We start from the raw sequence: 17,034 nt of genomic DNA, 5'->3' as shown, positions 1-17,034 counted from the left end.
TAAATTAACATAAAAATTAAATTAATTAATATATTAAATAGATTGTCTTTTTTTTCTGTCTGAAAAAAAAATTTTTTATTATTAAAATATTATTAAATGTAAATTATTAAATATTATATATTACCTCAGTTGAGTCTTCACTCAATTTTCTTTTAGATGGCACTTGATTTGCCTTTAATAATTTTAAAAACGGCATGTGTCCATCCAATTTAATAATGTCATTTATATCATTTACAAGTAAATGTACTGGATCTATTTAAATAAAAATAATTATTAATTTAATTAAAGAAAACCTTAGATCTAAATAATATACATGATTTTTCAAAATTTTTTAATAACCTGTAGCTTGACTAATACCAATTATATTTATATGGTCTCCTTTGTTAATTTTTTTTTTCAAATATTCATCATTACTAAAGTTTAATATTCTAACTTCAAGTTTGAAGGTTCCATCCGTGATGGACCCATAACCAACTATTTTATTCATTTTAGTATTCATAATTTCATTAAAATTAGTTTTAATAAAACAATCTATAACTTAAAAGAAAAAAAATGTTAGCAGTTGTTATTGTTAAGTTCTTATTAAACAAAAATAGATAATATATTAGTTATAAATTATTAATTATTAGTTATTAGTTATTAGATATTATTATAAGTTATTGAAAAATACTAATACATACTAATTCTTTGTGATGTATAAAATATTTCATTAATTTTAACCATAATTGGATTGTCAGTGAAATTCTTGGTTGGTTCGAAATTGCCTAAATAATTAACTTGCGTATTTTTACGTATAAGCAATTCAAAATTGGTATTTTCCAAATTAAACGATGCCATCTTTGGAGGTCGAGCCTGAACTCCATCAAGATGAATAATCTTTTTTTTTTTAAAAAAATAGATGATATATTAGTTATAAATAATTGTATAGTTTTTATTTTGTTAATTATATTTTAATCCTTATTATAAAAAACGCGTGAGACGCCTGAATTAGCTGAAAATCGATTCTATTGTTCCCGTTTATATTGTTGCCGCTTAAAACCCACGCTGATTGGCTGTCTCTCGTTTGGCTCGCTTCGTGTCAAAGTTTCGTTTGACTAGCTTCGTGTCAAAAGAAAGAAAGCTGTCAAGAAATTGTTTGAGGTTTGGTCTGTCCGCATTAATAACCTTAGCCTGGTTGTTGGGAACATAGAACGTTTTGACTTCTATTCTTCGAGCGAAACTATCCGATAGTGTCCTGGGTACTGAATGCTCATCCGCATCGGAAGTTAGTATCAAAATAATAAATATAAATAAATATTTAAATAAAAATAAAATAATAAAATAATACAATAATAATATAATATATAAGTAATATATAAGTCTTAATCTCTATTATATATTAGTCTTAGAACGTTTTGACTTCTATTCTTCGAGCGAAACTATCCGATAGTGTCCTGGATACTGAATGCTCATCCGCATCGGAAGTTAGTATCAAAATAATATCTGTAGGTGCTTCAAAGTAATCGTTGGTTCACCTGTTTTCTTTACTTAATTTTTCATGAAAACGCACATTTCTTCGTTTAATAACTTTTCTAGTCTTCGGTTTCCAAAGGCGATAAGCCTTTGATTCTTCAGAATATCCGACTAAAATGTACTCTTCTCCTTTGGGTTCAAATTTATTGCGTTTACCTTCTTTGTTCAAGGCGATTACTTTGCTTCCAAAGATGCGCATGAAACCTACGTATGGTTTCGTGCCGGTCCATGCTTCCGTTGGTGTAATGTTCCCAAGTTTTCTTGATGGGCATCTATTTCTTATAAATGTAGCTGTGTTTATCGCTTCGCCCCATAAGCTTTTTGGTAGATTTGATTGTATCAGCATGCAGCGAGCCATTTCCACAAGAGTGCGGTTCGCTCTTTCGGCGATTCCGTTTTGTTGTGGAGTGTATTCCACACTTAATTGTCGTCCAATACCTTCGGTTTCAAGATATTCGGTGAATTCCCTTGATACATATTCTTTGGCGTTGTCGGTGCGGATCTTTTTGATTGGGCAACCGGTTTCTTTTTCAACTCTTTTCTTATAAATCCTGAAGGCGTTCAGAATGTCTGAGCGCTTCTTTAGCATGACCACTTGCGTATATCTTGTGTGATCGTCTATAAATGTTGCGAAATATTTCGCTCCTCTTATGGATTCAACGTTAAAGGGACCACAAATGTCTGAATGTATTAATCCGAGTTTTTCTTTGGAGTGGCTCGTTGACTCGGTATATGGTAATTGATGGATCTTCGCTTTGTCGCATACTTCACAGTTTAATTTTTCTCGTATGGGCTCCATGCTCATATTTTGGACCATTTCTTCTCGTTTCAGTTTATTGAGATCCTGATAGTTCAGATGTCCATATCTCTCATGCCATCTAAGTTGTTTTGTGTCTTCCGGGGTAGAGTCCAGTGCGGTGGCATTGTTCGCATCCATATGTGCGGGGCTCGTAACGTATAAATGGCCTTGCCTCTTTGCTCTAATTGCCACAGTTCCATCTTTGCGCTTGACTTCTGCAAAGTCTTTAGTAAATACAACGGTATAATCGTTGTCCGTCATGCAAGATATTGAAAGCAAATTGTTCCGAAATTCAGGAACTAAGAGGGTATCTTGTAATTTTAGATGGCTTACTGCGTTTCCTCTAGATTTTACACTTAGCTTTACTGTGCCTGTTCCGGCTGGCCTCATGCTTTGGTTGGTTGCAGTAAATACTTGGCAGCCCGCGTCTTCAGTTAGTTGAAGAAATTTCTTCGGATCGTTGCACATATGACGCGTGGCTCCGCTGTCCAGGCACCATTCATTTGAGTGATCCGCTTCCAAGGAGAGTACGGCCGCAGACATCGCATCCTCCGCGTTTGCTTTGTGCGTCTGTCTCTTTTCGCTTCTGCAATCCGCTGCACGGTGTCCTACTTTGTCGCATTTAAAGCATTTTCCTGAAAACTTTAATTTATTTTTAGAATCCCGCGGGTTTTGCTTAACATATTTATTAAATGATTTAAATTTGTCTTTAGCAATTAATGCGTCGTTTTCCTTTTGAGTGCTGTGATTGGCATCTCGTTCTTTTTGTCTCGCTTCCTCTTCTATCAGTTTGGATTTCAGAGCTTCTACGTTTGGTATAGCATCACGTGATTCGATGGCAATACAAAAGTTTTCATATTCAGAAGGCAGAGAATTCAGAATCATTATAGATTGCAGCTCGTCGGGTATGTCTATTCCTGCTTCTTTTAATTTTTCCGAAATGTCACAGAAAGAGCTAATGTATGACGTCATGCTCTGTGCCGAATCTTTTCGCATGCGGTAAAGCTTTTTGTATAAGCTGGCTTTCCTTACCGGACCCCTTGACTCATATAGTTGTACTAATAGGTTCCATGCCTCCTTTGCTGACTCGGCTCGTTTGATATGGCTCAGTTGACTGCTCTTGACACTCAGGGTTATCAGCGCCAAGGCCTTCTGGTCCTTTGTTGTCCACTCAGTTTGATTCTGTTCCGTTTTTACTACCGCTCCACTTGCGTAGGGCCACAATTCGTTGCAGATCAGCACACTCTTCATCATGAGTTTCCATGATTCAAAGTTTGCACCGTCTAGTTTTTCAATGTTTTGTGCACTTGACATCGTTGCCATAATTTTTACTACTGAGCGCACTCACAAACAGTTTAATTGGCTTGTTATGAATTTTGCGGCACTCGCGTATAGCACTCTGGGTCCATAACCTGTTGAAAAGGTCCGTAAATAAAAGGCCGCGCAACTTGAAAAGTAGATGAGTTTTTATTTAAGAGAATACATCCGTCTTGGTAGAGCGATCGGAACGGAATAAGACAATGAGATAGATAATGAATAATGAGGATAGGATCATAAAAGAATAGCCGAGAAGTCACGCAGCGCGAATATTGATATGTGTGACTCACGGGTAACAAAATCTAAGATAGCTAACAAAGACCTTGAGTTCGTTGATTCAAGACCTTATTCCTGACAATAATAAAAAATAATTAAATATATTCTATATAAAAAATCTATGAGAAAATATTAAATTATTATTATTAATGCTATTCTATTTCATTACGATATCGTCATTTATGTTACAGATCTTCATTTTTACTTTGGCATTAAAAAAAAAAAAAAAAAAAAAAATAGTGAATAAAGAAAAAAAGATAGAGGAAAAGGAAAAAGCAAAAAAAAGTAAAAGAAAATAAGAAAGAAGAGGAGATAAATAAAAGGGGATAAAAAAAAGAAAAGATTTAAGAAATAAAAAAGTAAACTAAAAAAAGGGTGGAAGGGGTGGTAAGGGAGGGAGTGGGTATGATTATGATGATGATGATTAATGATAATTGATATGATAAATGATGATTGATATGATTAATGATGATTGAAATAAAAATAATATTAATAACGATAATGATATTATAAAATTTATTGACGATAATAATAACGACATTTAAAAATAATAATTTTATACCAAAAAATTGATAACAGACGCATACGTTTACAATTAATAATAATTAAAATAAAATACTAAATTATTATTAGTAGTAGTTTATATTATTTATTGTAAAAATATAATAATAATAACGACATTTAAAAATAATAACTTTATACGAAAAAATTGATGACAGACGCATACGTTTACAATTAATAATAATTAAAATAAAATACTAAATTATTATTAGTAGTAGTTTATATTATTTATTGTAAAAATATAATTTATTATATTACACAAAATGCCAAAACGAAAAAAAGAATACAATGAAGAAAATGCGGAAAAAAAAGACGACAACGTAACGAAAAAAAAGCATTAAATCAATTTAATAGTCGACAAAATAAAAAATTAACTAAAAAAATCATATAATACTTGATCAAACATCTGGAACTATTTGTATACCGAATACATCTAGAGTTATTAATATACTTGACACAGTTGAAAAAAAAGATGCTTATTGAAAATGATTACTTGAGCAAATCTTCGCGCCAGGTTGCTTCACCGGATGTCGTCGCTTTGACAATCGTCATAGACGTTTGTGAGATCACCCGTCGCAGTCCCGATAACCTGCCCGTCTCACATAAATAATATATTTTCTCAGCATCCGACGAACAAAGACGTTTTAAATTCGTCATTTTTATTTTTTTCCGATCGGCGCAAGATCAATAAATTTTAATATCAGCCATTCTTTTATACGTTGTTCCCTTATGTTGCAAAAATTAAATATTTATTTATTTATTTAAATAAATCTAAATTTATGAACAAAATTGAGAGACAGACGAATTAACATCACGTTAAAAAAAAAAAAAGAAACCATTGATAAATTCTAGTTGCTTATTTGAAAAAATAAATGGCTCTATGTCTACATCTGTAAAACAAATTTGCTCGCACAATGATCGTTACCTGAAAGACTTTCTGAACAATGTGGACAGTAAGACAGATATTTACTGCAATTTTGCTATTGAGGTAGTTCTCTTAAGTCTAGTAAGTCTCAAGATTTCCGTTACATTTCTTACAAAACGTACGCTATCGAACTTGGGTTGGCTTGTAGTAGCAAACTTATTGTAAATACAAAAAGAGCGGCATGACAAAACTGTTGATAAGGCGTTTTGAAAAATGTATGACTAGACTGTTTAAATAGTTTTTACATATAAATACAAGCTAAGATATTTAAATTAAAACATAAATGCATGTCAATTACTTCTCTATATTAAAATAATGAAATTTGTGCTATAACAATAATAGACAATCTTTCGATCTACTACACTATAAGTAAAAAAAAAAATGCGGATTTAACTTACATTTAACAACAAAGTTATATTGACTAAATATTTTTCTGCAGTTTAATAAATTTTAAAGCACTTATTTGAAACATTTTGTACATTTTTTATATAAAAAGTTCGGTGTAGTGTACTTTTTTTTACGTATTTTTTTACCTAAATTAACTACCGTAGACGCTAACACGGTTAATCAAGATCGTTCGTTAAAGAGTCGAGGCTGGCCGAATACTGCAAATGTAATTTCGGTCCTTGGCGGTTTCTCTTTGTCACTTTGGCACAATTGTGGAATTCGTTACTGAACTGTTATAAAGAGGGGATTTAATAATTTAAAATTTTCCACTACAAAAATAATGAAAATAAATAATTAAAAGTTTTTGCATATTATTGCTTTTTATTGTATGGTAAGTAACCTTAAGAAATAAATAGAGTTTAAACAATCATCGTGACGAAGTTCTTTGCTGTAATATCTTATGCGAAAGCGATAAGCTTCTTTCTATCGACTTATGTAATGCATGCATATTTATACAAGGTTACGGCTATTGTTTCGAATAGTATTAGCGTTCATAAAAATATTTCATAGAAATATTTATTCGCATTCATAAATATGCCTTTTACATTTAAAGAAAACTAATCCACGCATAAAAGTTAATAAAATATGATGAAAAAACGTAATAAGTTTGCCAATCTAAACCGATTAATTACACGACATACGTATATGTTTTTAACACTTTTATATAGCAATTTAGCTGAAAGAAAAAAAATTACTTTAAATAAAACAAGCCTATGTATGCACAAACTTTATAACTAAAAGTTGTTCATGTTAATAAAGTAGAAAATCGCGTTTTTATTTTTAATGAAATTAATTGTAATAAAATCAGTCATATTCCATATTAATTATTTATGTATGATGCAATTGAAATATATTAAATTATCTATTCTCTAAGGTTTGGAATCATTTTTAACACATTATTTAAATAATTCGCCTATCCACAATTATTGTTAAATTATAATATAAAATATTTGTGTACTTACAACCATTCATAACAAGAAAACTTCATCGTTTATTAAGGTTTCTTTTTAGGTCTAAGCCGTGTAACAGAAATTAATCAACTAACCAACATTCTTAACTTTTGTTTTAAAAGAACCTTTTTGCAACAAGTGAACAATGAGCTTAAATTACAATATTTATGTATAATAGCAACTCCTTATGGTTGCCACATCACAAAGTTACCACAATTATGTTCGTAATAATCGCCAATCAACATTAGCAAAATACTGTACTCAGTCTATAAATAATTAAAAAAAAATGAAATGTATATCTTCAAAATTTAATTCAATTTTGTGATCTATAAACATTCCGCTATGTTATAAAATTTGACCATGTTATTATAATTTGCATTAGTTGAAATTATGCCATTAGATATATTTTTAAATGATAGTAATTAATTAATTTTTTACCTGTTCAACAAAGGATTTGATTCGCCCTTAAAACTGATTCTATTAAAGGTTCTTCTTTTAAATGTACTTAAAATATCCTCTTTTTTCTGACTGACAGTTTCACCAATCTCTTCCATGGAATCTTCAGCGCATAATTTTACTGTAACCGCTGCCGCCGGTATCGATGTGTGCACCAATAAGTCGCCTAAAGGTACATTATGGGAATCTGTGATAGTCGAAGGTTCTTCCTTTATGTAGTCCATTTTTTCCTTTCTCGTTACCTTCATTTTAATTCTCTCTCAATCCATATATACATTTCTGGGAAATTAATTCATAAGGTCGATCAAGTTAGATTAAGTTTTAATTAAACTTTTAAATTTTTCTTTTAAGAACAATTTAACACAAAGAAAACATAAATTAAACCCTTCTTTTAAACTTTGATTATTAATTATATTCCCGTTTACCAAACGATGAGCGATTTTATCAAACCGATTTCGCCACTATGCATTTTATATTTGCTTTCGTTACTCACAAACTCACTTGCTGACGTCATTTCACAAAATAGATATATAATTATAATTAAAATCCGCTCGAGCACAGCGTAGAATATAATCACAAATTGAAATCTCTAACATAGAAGTAGCAAGAAGTTATTGATCCACGGATTTGAGAATTGACGGACGTCATTTTGCACGTTCAACCGAGGCTCCGCCGAGATTGCGGCAAAACACGATCGCGAGAATCGCCAAGCGAAAATAAATCGCGCTAGTGCGCGTGGGCGAGCGTGAGTGTCAGCGCGACTAATGTACGCACGTCATCATGAAAGAGGAACGTGACGTGACGTACGCGTGTGAGACTACTTTGCATGGGATATAAGATTGCGTTGAATTTTATCAATTAATTTTTCTCTTGCGGTTTCTAGCATAATAATAAACCCGAATCAATTTCCAAATAATTCCTATGGTAACTTTGCACAAGATTGATTTTTCAAAATCGTTACAATCAATTATTTCCAAATATTTTCAATATTGTATATTGTTTTAAACTTTTGTGTTTTTTAATAAAATAATTATCGGGTAATATATACCGTTGTTAAGTAAGTTAAATAGTTTTAATTTAACATTTCTTTTTATGTATTCTTTAACGCTATTTCATGTGTGTTGTTATAAGTTCCGTCTTTTAAATGACGAATTACTACAATTGTTCTTCTTTTACAGTATGTATCTTTAAATTATATTACTACATTACACTACACGGTAATTATAGGTTATACAAGTTAAAAAAATAATTTAAATATAAAATAATATTAAAATAAATAATGTATATTTTATTTAACAGTGTGATGTAAACAATGCTTAAAAATAAAATATGGAATAAATAAATAAATATAAATAAAATAAAAAAATAAATAAATAAATAAATATGGAATAAAAATGTGAAGAAAATGACTTGAGAGCGTTACTGTATAAAGATGTAATTTCGACAGAGCGAGCGCAGACGAGTTACATGAGGAGCAATTAAAAATACATTCCGATATGCAGAAATTAAAACATTTAAAAATGACTTGAAAGCGTTAAAGTAAGCAAGCATTATTTTATTATATTTTATTAAATAATTATATTTTAGAAAAGAAAGCTGCAGAAAACTGTTGAAGTTGTCATGCAGCCTTTATTTCAATTATTTCAATGGATTAAAATTTCTATGAGATTATCCTCTACATCGTTATCTGATTTATCAGATTCATCTGATAAATGAGTAAATATAATAATGAGTAAAAATAAATTCATCTGATAATGGGTAACATGATGGGAGTAAACATTTTTTAAATTTATTTTTAATGTTAGATTAAATTATATCCATTTATGCTTTAAAATAATCTACATTTGTAAATTGATTGATAAAGCATAAAAGGATCTAATTTAATCTAACATTAAAAATAAATTTTTAAAATGTTTTTTGCAAGATTCTCAATTGTTATTGAGAATCTTGCAAAACGGCACAGGACTTATTAACTTGTATCCACCAGACCTATCTAACTGACAGTTTGTCAATATGGAATAATACACCCTGTAATAATACACAATATTAATACTTACTGTGTTGCGAATATAGATGTTTTTTGTAAACATCACTGCGCGTAAAACTCTTTGGGCAGTACTTACATTCAATTTTAAAATTTGTGTGTGCCGATTTTATATGTCGTTTTAAGTTTTATTCAAGTGTGTATTCTTTTTCACACTTTGGACATGGAAACTAAAATATAAAATGTAAAAACAATTAAAGATAAACTTCCGAAAACGATGCTCTCCCGATATTGATGTTCGTCTGTTTTCAAAACATCCAAAACAAAATCAAAAAACATTTTTTAAAATTCTTAATATTTAAAAAAATGAACAAGAAAAATCGTTTTATGGTTTCTTTTATCGTTTCCACCATAAAAATCAATTTCTGCAAATAACCACTATGGGATTCGTAATCAGCGCGTCAAGATACAAAAGTACACGGACAAACATCAAAATCGGGAGAACATTGTTTTTCGAAGTACAACCAAAATTATTTTTTTTACTACTAAGCGTAACATATGGTTACAAGTACTTACGGTAGATTTATTTTTTATTTTTTTATTTTCAGGTTTTTTGTGTTTGTCGTCATGGCAGCAAGTAAAAATTTTGTGACATTCTGGACATTTTATCTGAAAAAATGTAAAATGTCCCAATTTTTAAATAACAAAGAAACAAGCGAGTATTCTAAAGTTAATAAGTGTGTTTGTTAATAATAAAAACTTTTAAATAATACTTACGTTGATAGATTTAGAAGGCCCCGCCTCTGGTCTGAAATATTAATAATTTTTTAATAAAAATTGTAAACAAATATATGATTAAAAATACTTACGTATTAATGCCCGTAGTTTCAAGTGCAGCAGTTGCAACCGCCACAGGAGAATTCGATGACATAGAAGAAGGCCCCGCTTGTGGTTTGAAATATTAATAATTTTTTAATAAAAATTTTAAACAAATATATGATTAAAAATACTTACGTATTACTGCGGTTAGCCGTAAGTGCAGCAGTTGCAACCGCCACAGTGGAATTTATTGGGCTTATCTCTTGCACACATCTAAAAAATTAACAATTTTGTAATTAAAACTTACAGGCTCACTTATTTCATAACGTAATTTTGCATAAAAATATCTTACTCTGTTTTATTATTTAAATTTTTTCTACAAGGACTATAAAACGGCACTTGTAAAAAATTCTTATTCATATTTAGCTCTTGTGGCGGCGTTTTCTCTATTGACTTATTTTCGGGTTCGCTATTGAAAAATTAATATTGATATTAAATGCAAATAATTTTTTAATATAAAATAACATGCGCTAACATGCTCTTAATTAGTAAATTTATACTATTTAATATAAATACTTACACGGTTTCAATAAAAAAATGAATTGGCGTTGATTCCTGTGAAATGTCCTGAAGTTCTTCTCTTAACAACGCTGATGAAAGATTTAATCTAAAAAATTAATATTTATATTAAGTTTAAACGTTTTTTTTTTAATACATGTACTATTATTACTACTTACAGAGAAGCGCTTCTGACCACTTCTACGTGGTCAGTTGCTGTTAAAGCCTGTAACGGCTGAGCCGTATTCATTTCTCTGAAATATTAATGTAATGAAAAAAAAAGAAAGAGAGAGAGAGAGAGAGAGAGAGAAATATCCTACTGTACTACTACTCACAAAAATACATTTTTTTCTTGCTCCAAAAGCGGGTGTTTTTCCGGCTTATATATCTGTCCTCTAAAAAATTCATATAATAAAAATAATTCATATAATAGAAAGGAGATTAAAAGAAACAAAACAAACGACAACATAAGAAGTTAAATTAACAAAAAATACTTACACAGTTGCCACTTTAATCTCTTGCATCAAAATGGGACATTCTTTTTTTCCTTCGTTGTATAATAAGTCCATGTATTTTCGACTTTTTATAATATAAAAATATGTTTGCTTATTCATATTATTTATTCCTTGTGTCTAAAACATTATTTTTTTACATTAGAACAATACAGGCGTGCGCTGCGCGTGCGCATTAATTCAAGAAAATAGTAATTAAAAAAAAGCCACAGCCAAAACCAAACTTTAAAACCTCTTTTTTGACAGCTGACATTTTCTCTCGTTTGGCGAGAAGCAAGCCAAGCAAGAGAGAACTGTAAGCATCTGTTAGAAATAGACCGATCCGCGTACCGACGGCGTGATCACGGCGTGATGCCGCTGTTAAGAAACGCTCTAGGACAGCCGAGGTGACGAGCTAGGTAGCGTCAATAACAGGTAGAATGTTCGGGAGCACCTGCTACGCGGTAGCGCGGAAAAGGGGTGTTTCCCGGATATTTAAGGCGAATTCAAAGAAAGCGCGAGGCCTTTTGCTTTTTGCTGTTTGAGTCGGAAGTGTAAAGAGTAGAATTATAGTCGAGTCGGAATTATTGATAAAAGTCGAAGTATTTTTTTGTAATATCTCGTGATCGTCTTCTTTGTTAATAAAAAGTGATTGTATCTGTCAAGTGGAGGAATAGATTTTTCTAACATCCCGTCATAATTAAAATAATCTTTATTGAATCTTACAGAACCAATCAGCGCGAGTTTTAAACGGCAACAATAGATTCGAGATTTCGAGATTCAGCTAATTCAGACGTGCAACACACTTTTTTCTTGAACAGTTTTCTGCAGCTTTCTTTTCTAAAATATAATTATTTAAATGTACAATTTATAAATGTAGATTATTTTAAACATGATGGAAGTAAACATTTTTTTTATTTATTTTTAATGTTAGATTAAATTATATTCTTTTATGCTTTAAAATAATCTACATTTGTAAATTGATTAAAAATAATAATAATAAACTACTAACAGTGCTTAAAAATAAATAAATAAATAAATAAAATTAAAAAATAAATGTTTGTGTGAATACTTCGCGCGAGTTTAATAAGGACGAGGCAGAAAATTACACAGTTAATGAACACTTTAATTACACCTTATATACACTATTTACAAATGTCTCACAGTTTCGCCAGCACGGCTAAACTTCGCTTCGCAAATTCGCGGTCTCGCGATACGCTCGCACGACACCGCAATTGTCGCCCTTTTTTTCTGTCGAACTCGGAGCTCTCGCGAATCCGATACGCTTTGTTCAACGGCTTTTCGCTTACTAGCGTTCCCGGGCATTCCTTCCTGGAAAACGCTCGCGAATTCGCGGCAATGCCCAAAAAAGGCAAAAACGATCGCTAAGCCTTGGCATTGGCTAAAAACGATCGCGCGATAGCGATCCAGCACGACACGCCGCTGGATCACAACACGGCGCAACGCCCGACACACCGTGTCACGCGCTCGGGGCCTGACCGCGGGTCGCGATCAGCTGTTCAGTGCCAAAAATAACGAGCAAGCGTCGGCTCGTCAACTCCTTGCACGCGATGCCGCACGCGGCAGCCGAATGTCTAACAATAAATTATTAAATAAATATAGAATAAAACTGTTAATAGTTTGCTATTAATAGTTATCTGAAAATTGTTGAAGTTGCAGGTATGAACTCTACAAACTATTAACATTTTAAAAAGTTTGAATTAAAATAAATTTGTACATTTAAATGTCCGTATTTCTACAGATGCTTTCAATTTGAGCAAGAGGTCTTGCCAGTTTCCATCTGCGAAAAGTATCAATGATAATAATGAGAAATCTAAGAGTTTAATACAGCAGAAAGAATTAACACCAAGAACTGAGGCAGTCAAAAAACTGTTTTCTTCGATAACGACCATATTGTAAGCATATGTGAAATAGTTTTTGTTTTAAAAATGTGTACCAAAACTTCTTATAGATATTTTTATACTTGTTTTTTATACTTGTTTAAATAGTTAGATGAAAAATACGAGAGTTATTATTTTCCATCAAGCATACCATTTGAGAAAGCGTCTCCACATCTCATGGTAAGAGACAGTGAAGATATCGAGGGTGCTAAAGTTTTGGAATTAAATTTAAACATGTCAGATACCGCCAGAACCAGACTAGCAAAAAAATCGAAATCGAGAACAGGAATAAACAAAATAAATTCTGTTTGCAGAATAGATAGTACAGTTTTGCGGAAAAAAAGGTGAAATCACGAAGTTCCATTTCCAAAAGCACGGTTACTACCAAAGACACGAATTTTATTGGCATGAAAGACACGAAGAAACATCGACGCAAAAGTGAGAAAGCTTGCAGGCCATTGTTGTATCATGTAGTTATTATTAATAGATTTATATAAATTTTTTTTACGCAGACAACGGTGTTTTACATCAGCGATCTCGCTGCCAAAATTAGTTTAAGAAAGCTAATGACGTTGGGGAAATTTTTTATAATAACAGATTGCAGAAAAAGAATTCTAAGACGCATGTATGTAAGAACAAAAAAAAAAGGCATCTTCCTAAGATCGGTAATTTAGAAAAGCAGGAGACATCAATTTCTTGTCCAAGAGACAAGTGTACTGAAAGTGATAACCACAATGGTCAATTCTATGATAAGGAAAATGAAGCTTGTGATTTTCAGGCATTAAATTGCCAAAATAATTTAGCGTAATTATTTTTAATAATAATAATAATTTATAACGTTAACGTTATAATAATTATTTACGATTGATTATTAAACATGATATTTATTATTTTACATTTTTATTATTAATATTGTTATTTTTATTAGAAAGCTTCTTAAGTAACATGATGGAAATATATACAAAAAGAAATAAATATGAATTATTACAAAATGTGTTTCTAGCTCTCTAATTATTCCAAATCTCTGTTAAAGATATTCTATTTAAAAAAAAAAAAAAATGCGCGCCAGTATAGTTCTCTGTCGGTTGGCTCGCTTCGTGTTATTGGAAATTTATTGATTTTTTGTGTCGATTGGCTCATTTCGTGTTATGGGAAATTATTGAAATAACTTATTTCACACTTTTAAACGTTGCTATGGATTTTAAATAATTTGTGTTTAATATCATTTGAAACCCAGCTGTCATATTCTAAAGATCGCAAAGAATTTAAAAAACGAAGAAAAGAAGTCATAGAAAGGAAGGAAAGAAAGAAAAGAAGGAATAGAAAGAAAGGAGAGAAAAAGAAATAAATTGCGAGTTTCTCAATTATCTCAATTAAAGGTAAAATAAAATATAATATAATGAGACATTAAAATTGCGGTTTTTTAAATCCTTTATAATTTATGTAATATGATTATTTTATGTAATATGATTCACTACATTTAATATATTAATATACATTAATAATAAAAAAAAAATTTTTTATTATTAAAATATTATTAAATGTTAATTATTAAATATTATATATTACCTCAGTTGAGTCTTCACTCAATTTTCTTTTAGATGGTACTTGATTTGCCTTTAATAATTTTAAAAACGGCATGTGTCCATCCAATTTAATTATGTCATTTATATCATTTACGAGTAAATGTACTGGATCTATTTAAATAAAAATAATTATTAATTTAATTAAAGAAAACCTTAGATCTAAATAATATACATGATTTTTCAAAAATTTTTAATAATTTGTAGCTTGACTAATGCCAATTATATTATGTCAATTATACAAGATTTTTTTTTTTGTATATAAAAATTTTTTTTTCATTTTTATTTTTTTTTCACTACATTTCTACATGGTTTTTATGAACTTCGTTTTGTTTTAAATAATTTGTTTAACTTTATTAAACAGATTGGAAAAAAATAAATAAATAAATATATAAATAAATATATATAAATAAATAAATAAATAAATAAATATATAAATTAAAAAATAAAATATATATAAATAAATATTACAATTCGACATGGTTTTTTTTTGTTTGTTCTTTGCCCGAACCGTCCAGAGAGAATTCGCTAACGGATTAATAAATAGTTTAATTTATTGTTTTTAGAAAAAATGGAAAGAATTGAAGAAGAAATAAATATGATAGATGTAGAAGAATTGTTATCATCCAATGATACAATTGATAAAATTCAATTTTTTGATTCCACTGTGTAAAGAATAAAATATTTTTTATATTAAATTTTATTTTTTTTTTTTCTATTTAAATTAAATGATTTATTATCCTAATAATTATTTAATTATTTAATACATATAAAAATAATAATAAATAAATAATAAATAAATAATTCATATATAAATAATAATTCATATATAAATAATTCATATATAAATAATTAGAAATATTATTTCTAATTTTTTATATTTTGTAGGGAAATAATAGGATATGTTGATGAGATTGAATCTCCCAAAATTGTTGGTAATAATCAACAATACAAAATTTTTAAATTTTTTTTTAATAATGGCAAAGGTCGTAAAATTCAAGTTTTAGCGTGGAATGATGATATAGATATCGTCATGAAACATATTCAACCTAATAATGTAAGGCATTTTAATTTAATCAATATGAAAATATAATTAACAAAATAAAAACTAAACAATTATTTATAACTAATATATCATCTATTTTTTTTAGCGCGCGCCTGTATTGTTAATTTTTTTCTCAATAACTGTTGAGAATTTTACAAAATGATATAAGACTTTTCTATTCGTCTAGACCAGTTCTACCTACTTCTCAAATTACGTTCGGTTAGTATGGAACATCCTGTATATATTGTTACGCCGCTCCTCGGATTTTAAACCGCCGCCTTTCTGCCTCCGTGAGACCCAGACGTGCACTCACTCTCTCTCACTCGCGTAACACTCACACGGAATAACAAAACTCTTTTTCTTAATAAAAGCTAGCAGAGAAACTTTATTGAACGAACACAACCGTCCTTGTTTTTGTCACAAGACAGACTGTCTATTTACCAAGCATTGACATTACATTGAGCTATTCCCTAGCAACGAGGAACAGCCTAACTAATTATCGAAGATCCGGACCGTCTCCAGACGCGTCCGCCTTCACGGCGATTCCGCGCGCCAAAACCAGGAACGGGCTTAACAATATATACAGGGTGTCCCTGTTGATGTAAAAAAGTTTTTAGTTGTAGGTTGGGCTTCTGAAAATAAGTAGAAAAGTCCTATTACCATTATTTGAGAGATTGAAAAAAATTTTGTGCATTATTATTGTCAGATAAATTATCGATACTCTCTGCATCCAGCTCTCTTAACATAGAATCATCTAAGGTTAAAATAGGAGAAAAGTATAAATGCATTAATGAAGTTGCTATAGATGAAGTAGATGAACTTGAAGAGTCTAAATTAATATGATTAAGAATATATGAAAAGAAATTTTGTGTATGCTTATTATTAAAAGATAAGGAATTAATATTTTCACATTTTAGTCTTTTAGATATATTTTGGTGATGCTATTTGAAGACATGGAATTAGTATTTTCTGTACATTCTGGTCGATCAAGTATATTTTCTCCAGCTTTACTTATTGACGATAGCGTAGGTACAATGTTAACGGTGCAATCATCCTGAAATATTTCTTTGAATGTGTTAAAGTATTCCCAATTTATACGATCTCTGCCTGTCGAAGTCTTTTTGTTGTTTTCTTTAATTGTACAAAAGGTTTTTTGTATATTTCTAAATTTTTTATCAAGACAATCTTGACTTTTGTTTCAAATAGCGTAGCGAGCGGACGTATGAGTGTGCGAGTGAGTGTTGGGAAGAAGGTTTTTTGGATTCAGAAAAAGTTTATAGAAGGGGAAGATGGTGTTGGGGATAGAGGGGAAGGGTTTCAAGGTAGGTGATTGAAGGGAAAGAGAAGTGGTGAAAATAAAGAGAGAAAAAAGGGAAAGTATAAGGTGGAAGATTTGGAGGTTAGGTTGAC

The 17,034-nt window shown here is 30.3% G+C and overlaps 1 protein-coding gene and 1 long non-coding RNA gene across 8 annotated transcripts; both read right to left on the bottom strand.

Annotated features, from left to right (window-relative positions):
• Nucleotides 1-216: 216 nt before the first annotated feature.
• Nucleotides 217-885, bottom strand: LOC139101303 (uncharacterized; the record flags this gene model as incomplete). The annotated part of the gene is made up of 2 exons (XM_070654337.1): nt 217-531; nt 681-885. Coding segments are annotated over 2 exons (405 nt in total), but the record flags the coding sequence as incomplete, so codon positions are not given.
• Nucleotides 886-4,719: 3,834 nt separating this feature from the next.
• LOC139113746 (uncharacterized) lies at nt 4,720-8,102 on the bottom strand. Of its 7 annotated transcripts, none has more exons than XR_011547755.1 (3): nt 7,737-8,102; nt 6,800-7,522; nt 4,720-6,513 (listed from the first exon to the last, which is right to left on the bottom strand). It is a non-coding gene; the product is annotated as an uncharacterized lncRNA (long non-coding RNA). The 7 variants fall into 7 exon arrangements; XR_011547756.1 differs by having other exon boundaries at nt 7,745-8,102; XR_011547757.1 differs by lacking the exon at nt 7,737-8,102 and adding an exon at nt 7,669-7,727.
• Nucleotides 8,103-17,034: the final 8,932 nt, after the last annotated feature.

This window comes from Cardiocondyla obscurior, linkage group LG03 (assembly GCF_019399895.1).
Source record: "Cardiocondyla obscurior isolate alpha-2009 linkage group LG03, Cobs3.1, whole genome shotgun sequence".
Lineage (NCBI taxonomy): Eukaryota > Metazoa > Arthropoda > Insecta > Hymenoptera > Formicidae > Cardiocondyla > Cardiocondyla obscurior.
This window is presented reverse-complemented; position numbering and strand designations above follow the sequence as displayed.